The sequence below is a fragment of the Chrysochloris asiatica genome, unplaced genomic scaffold, assembly GCF_000296735.1.
Source record: "Chrysochloris asiatica unplaced genomic scaffold, ChrAsi1.0 scaffold00007, whole genome shotgun sequence".
In the NCBI taxonomy this organism is placed as follows: domain Eukaryota; kingdom Metazoa; phylum Chordata; class Mammalia; order Afrosoricida; family Chrysochloridae; genus Chrysochloris; species Chrysochloris asiatica.
The window spans coordinates 38,055,387-38,061,386 of record NW_006408525.1 but is presented as its reverse complement, the minus strand read 5'-3'; the positions used below and the strand labels follow the sequence as shown (position 1 = coordinate 38,061,386).

At 38.0% G+C, this 6,000-nt stretch overlaps 1 protein-coding gene across 1 annotated transcript in view; it reads right to left on the bottom strand.

Moving 5' to 3' along the window:
- The window catches only part of CEP112 (centrosomal protein 112kDa), a 594,823-nt gene that overhangs the window by 468,104 nt on the left and 120,719 nt on the right, over positions 1-6,000 (bottom strand). The window contains exon 11 of the mRNA XM_006833735.1: positions 3,527-3,670. Within this exon, the coding sequence (XP_006833798.1) occupies positions 3,527-3,670 (144 nt within the window). The remainder of the gene's footprint in view (positions 1-3,526; positions 3,671-6,000) is intronic.

Below are 6,000 nucleotides of genomic sequence, written 5' to 3'. Positions count from 1 at the left end.
TATGATGTTCTTGATGTCATCCCACAACTCTTCTGGTTTTCAGTCTTTAGTGTTTAATGTATCAAATCTGTTCTTCAGATGATCTCTAAATTCAGGTGGGATATAGTCAAGATCATATTTTGGCTCTTGTGGACTTGTTTTCATTTTCTTCAGCTTGAGTTTGAATTTGCCTATGAGTAATATGGTCTGTTCCACAGTCTGCCCCTGGCCTTGTTTTCACTGATGATATGGTATATTGCAAGCTGAGGTTTGAATTGTTTCTTCAGTTCCTTCAGCTTGAGAAATGCTGAGTGTGGTGTTCCTTTTTGGTTTTCTGACTCCAGGTCCTCTCACATTTCATTATAATACTCTATTTTGTCTTCTCAAGCTGCCCTTTGAAATTTCCTATTCAGCTCTTTCACTTCCTCATTTCTTCCATTCACGTTAGCATCTCTGTGCTGGAGAGCCAGTTTCAGTCTCTTCTGCCATCCACTGTGATCTATTCTTTCATTCCTGTTTTTTTAGTGACTTTTTGCTTTCTTCCCGTATGATATTCTTGATGTAATATCACAGCTCTCCTGGACTTCGGTCATTAGTGTCTAATTCATCAAGCATGTTCTTGGAATGGTCTCTAAATTTAGGTGAGATATATTCTAGGTCATATTTTGGCTCTCATGGGCTTGTTTTCATTTTCTTCAGCTTCAGCCTGAACTTGCATATGAGCAACTGATGGTATGTTCTCCAGATGGCTCCTGACCTTGTTTTGGCTGATGCTATGGGACTTTTAGACAGTCTCCTTCCACAGGTGTAGTCAGTTTGTTTGTTGTGTATTCCATCTGGTGAGGTCCATGTGTGTAAGCATCTTTTATGTTGCTTAAAAAGGTATTTGCAATGAAGATGTCATTGGTCTTGCAAACTTCTATCATGTGAAATCCAGCATTGTTTCTATCATCAAGATCACAGTTTCCAACTACTGATCCTTCCTCTGTTTCCAACCTTTGCTTTCCAATCCCCAACAATTATTAATACATCGTGATTGCATGTTTGATCAATTTCAGAATGAAATTTCATCACTGCTTCAGTGTTTGGTATGTAAAGTTGAGTAATAGTGGTATTAATTGATCTTCCTTGTAAATTTATGGAGATTATACTATCACAGACAGCATTGTACTTCAAGATAAATCTTATTCTTTTTGTTGATGAATCTGATGCCATTCCTCTTGAATTTGTTATTCCAGCATAGTAAACCTTGTGGTTGTCAGATTTAAAATAGTCAATACCAGTCCATTTCAGCTCACTGACACCTAGGATATCAACGTTTATGTGTTCCATTTCATTTTTGACAATTTCAATTTTCCTAGATTCATACTTCATACATGCCATGTTCTGATTATTAATGGTCGTTTGCAGCTACGTCTCCTCATTTTGAGTTGAGCCCCAGCAGTAAATGAAGGTCCCCAAAGCTTTACTTCATTCCCATCATAATGTTCAACTCTACTTTGAGGAGGCAGCTCTCCCCCAGTCCCATTTTGAGTTCTTTCAACCTGAGGGGCTCATCTTCTGGCACTATATTTTATAATATTCTAGTGCTATTCATAATTTTTCATATTCTGCCACTATATGTGACAATGTTTCCCTGCTATTTATAGTGTTTTCAGTGGCTAAACATTCAGAAGTAGTTCACCTCCCTTCTTCCTAGGCTGTCTTAGTCTAGAAAATCTGCTGAAACCTGTCCAATATGGATGACCTTGTTGGCTTTAAAATGCTGATGGCATAGCTTCCAGCAACACAGCAACATACTAGTCACCAGAGCACGACAAACTGACAGATGACTGGTGATCTGTGGCATATAACATACTATAGTTTATAGCTTGTAATACAGTATTCTGAAGCATTATTATTAGAATCGATGAACCAAGAATTTTATGCTAAGAAATATATTTAAGAAGATAAAGAATAATATTAGAAATGTAAAACAACTTGTTTAAAGAATAAAAACATTAACTATAAAAAAAAAAAGGTTAAATAATAAGCAAAATATACCAAGAAGCTTATTTGACAAAGCATGGAGGGGATTGTGATCATTGCAATGAAATGAAATACGATAGGATGATTGTAAAACTCATGTTCTCCCATGTAAACCTACATCATTCACAATAAAAAAATTTAAAAAAAAAAAAATAGGAGGAGGACATGCACTGTGTGGCTAATTTCCTACGTGAACAACTGTCTCCTTCACCATAAGACCTGAAGAACCAGTTGGCGCCTGTCTATTATTACTGAACGTCTTGATCAAAGATTTCACAGGAGAATCCTAACCAAAAGAGAGCAAATGCAAGAAGGAATTTCCATTCTCCTGGACTCTGGACTTTCTGGAGCCATAGAGAGTGGAGGAACCCTGATACTGCTGTCCTGAGATCCTCTTCAACCTTAAACCAAAAAAATCCCCAGAAATCATCTTAAAATCAGAGACTAGTTTAGCTTCTAGAGTAAAAAAAAAAAAAAAAACCTACCTTGAGAATTATGCTCTTTTAAGAACCCAGAAAAACAACAGACCACAAGGTCTGGTGATGTGCTGTCACTAAGATTACAGCCAAGACAACCGTACCCAGCTGTTCTACTTTGTAACTCATGGGTTGTCATGAGTTGGAATCAACTCAACAACAACAACAAGCAGGCGCAGTGTTCTATGTATTAGTGCCTTCAGCAGTGTCTTGGTAAGAAACTGATATACAGTAAAATTTTGATAAATGTTCTCCAAATGAAATAAATAAATGTCTTCGATCGACATATATATGTAAACCTCTGGAATTCATTGTCATAAAGTAAGATCAAAATGAAAAACTATACTAGAAGCAGAGAATAGCAAGACAATTTACAGGGATCGAATACATAAATATGACCTACAGGTAGATCTAGTTGAAGAAATAATGTAATTGAATTTCCCAAAACTAATGAAAGATGAAAAAACACAGATTTAAAGGGCCCAAATAATTTCCCAAAACCAACACTTAGAAATATTACAGGAACATTCATCATATCTAAAAATCAAAGATATTTGCTCAACTTCAAATTGCCTGTATCCTTTATATATGAAAACCATTTTTGATCACATACTTTTCTGTTTACCTTTTAAATGTTACTCCATTGTTGCTGGCACTAGTAGTATACATTTTTAGAAAAATAAACAAGTCTTTAATAAGTACAAGGGAGAAAAAATCTGGAAGGGAAAGAGAAAGGAAAGAAGCAAAAAAAAAAAAAAATCTCTGGATTAAAAATCAATGAAAGCAACATGACAAAGATATATAAAGGTCACGGGGTCTAAAACAAGTTTTTTTTTAAATGGCATTGTAACACGTCAATCCCTGAGCAAACTGCAAGGGGCAGTCCATTTTCACACACAAATCTGTTTCAAGCAGAGCGGCAGGCTTTAAAACTCCCATAGCACTTTTCTTTCTACACTGCACATATGAGGTAGACATGAGGCACAGAGACGAAGAGCAAGCTTCTAAAATTGGTAAGAAAAGGAACGAAATGAGAGACTTACCGTGACCTGTGTTTGTGCCATGTATTCACCCTCCATCTTATTCAGACGAACGTTTGTGTCCTCAAGCAATTCTTGAATATTTTCAGTGTGTTTCTTTTGAAGATCAAACTTTTCCTTTTCCATGTCTGCTACAGCACTATGAAGCTAGCCAATGAAATTAAGAGTTGACTTTATCACTACTATCGAATAGACTATTTTGCAATTCAGGGGAAAAAATGTTTCCCTATATTCCTCTACATATTTGTATGACAACCTGAAACTCAAAAAGCTATAAAATCCACAAATACACATTCAAAATCAAGATACCATAAAAGAACAAGAATAACAAACCTTATTGCTTTTCTTTGCTTTCCTGAATTAAAAAGTTCAATGTTGTTGTTGTTAAGTGACGTCAAGTCAGTTCCGACTTAGAGAAACCCTGCATAGGGTTTCCAAGGAGCAGCTGGCAGGTTTGAACTGCCAACACTGTGGTTCACAGTTCTGCACTGATTCTACAGTGCCACGCCAGGAATGATCTGTCTGCGGTGGACCTAGTAAATCAATCAGACAGGTAGTATAATGCCTCATATATACTATATTATATTGTATATAATATATATTCTGGAGTCCTGGTGTGGTGCTGTAGCAGACTGCTAACCCCAAGGCCAGTGGTTCAAACCCACCAGTCGCTCTTCAGAAACCCTATATAGGGCTGCTGTGAGTTGGAACTGACTCAATGGCATCTTTCTATTGCAGAACAGCTGGTAGTTTCGAACTGCTGACCTTCAGGTTCACAGCCTGATTCGTAACCATTATGCTACCAGAGCTCCTTTTATTATTATTATAACATTCTATTATTATAGAATATATATTGCCATTGTTGCTAAGTGTTGTTGAGAGAATTCCAACTCATAGTGACCCTATATATATCATGCTGGTGCCATACGATAAACACTGGACTATGAACCACAAGGACATCCAAACGTGCCAGATACTCCACAGGAAAAAGATGAGGCTCTCTGCTCCCAAGAAGATTTAAAGCCTCGGAAATCATATTCAGGGTCACTATGAGTTGGAACCGACTCATAGGCACTTAGCAACAACAACAATCATATATTATTACATATTACATAATTATCAACAATATATAATATATGGAAGTATATGTTATATCATTATGCACTTCTGTTGTTATTGTTGTTAAGTGCTGTCACGTTGGTTCTATCAGAACGACTCTGTCTGTGTAGGGCTTCCAAGGAGCGGCTCGTGGATTTGAACTGCCAACCTTGCAGTTAACTGTCCAGTGTTTATCCTACAGTGCCTCACAATAGTACACATATAAATTCTTAGAAATGCTGGTTTGGCTACCCATTGATTAATATCACTGCAATGTCTGCATTATTCATCTTGTTTGCATGGAATTTTATACAAAAGCAATGTTAACAATGGCTTTATCTCCCACCCTAACCCCCCACAAAACTACTTTTGTTGTTGTTGTTGTCAGGTGCCATCGAGTAGGAACCAACTCATAGCGACCCCATGCACAGCAGAACGAAACAATGTCCGATCCTGGGCCAACCTCACTACCGCTGCCACACCCGAGTCCATCAATGATGCCACCTGGCTGATCCATCTCATTGGGGGTCTTCCTCTTTTTCTCTGACCCTCCACCCTACCCAGCATGACATCCTTCTCCAGCGATTGTTTCCTCCGGACAATATGTCCAAAGTAGGAGAGACGAAGTTTAGCCATCCTGGCCTCCAAGGAGCACTCTGGCTGCACTTCCTCCAAAACAGATTTATTGGTTCTTTTGGCAGTCCATGGCACTTTCAGTACTCTCCTCCAACACCACAACTCAAAGGCATCAATTCTTCTACGATCCTCCTTATTCACTGTCCAGCTTTCGCATCCATATGAGGCTATTGAAAACACAATGGCCTGGGTCAGGCGCACCCTAGTCCTCAAGCTGACATCTCTACTCTTCAACACTTTAAAAAGTTCCTGTGCAGCAGATTTGCCCAGTGCAATATGTCGTCTGATCTCTTGACTGCTACTTCCGCGAGTGTTGATAGTTGATCCAAGAAGAATGAAGTCCTTGACAACTTCAATCTTTTCTCCATTGATAAGAATGTTGTTTATTGGTCCAGTGGTGAGGATTTTTGTTTTCTTGACATTTATATGTAATCCATATCGAAGGCTGTGCTCTTTAATTTTCATAAGTAAATGTTTCAAGTCCTCTTCACTTTCAGCGATCAAGGTTGTATCATCTGCATATCGCAGGTTGTTAATGAGTCTTCCTCCAATCCTGATGCCACGTTTTTCTTCATAGAACCCAGCTTCTCGTATTATTTGCTACTTTTAGTCATTACTTAATAAGTCCAAAAGTAGAAGCAAAATTGCATTTACAAATCAAATCAAGAGTCCACAGACGTTAAGGAGCACAGTGTATTATGTGTCCTGATGTCCACGAGTCTTCATCAGTAAGGATTTTCATG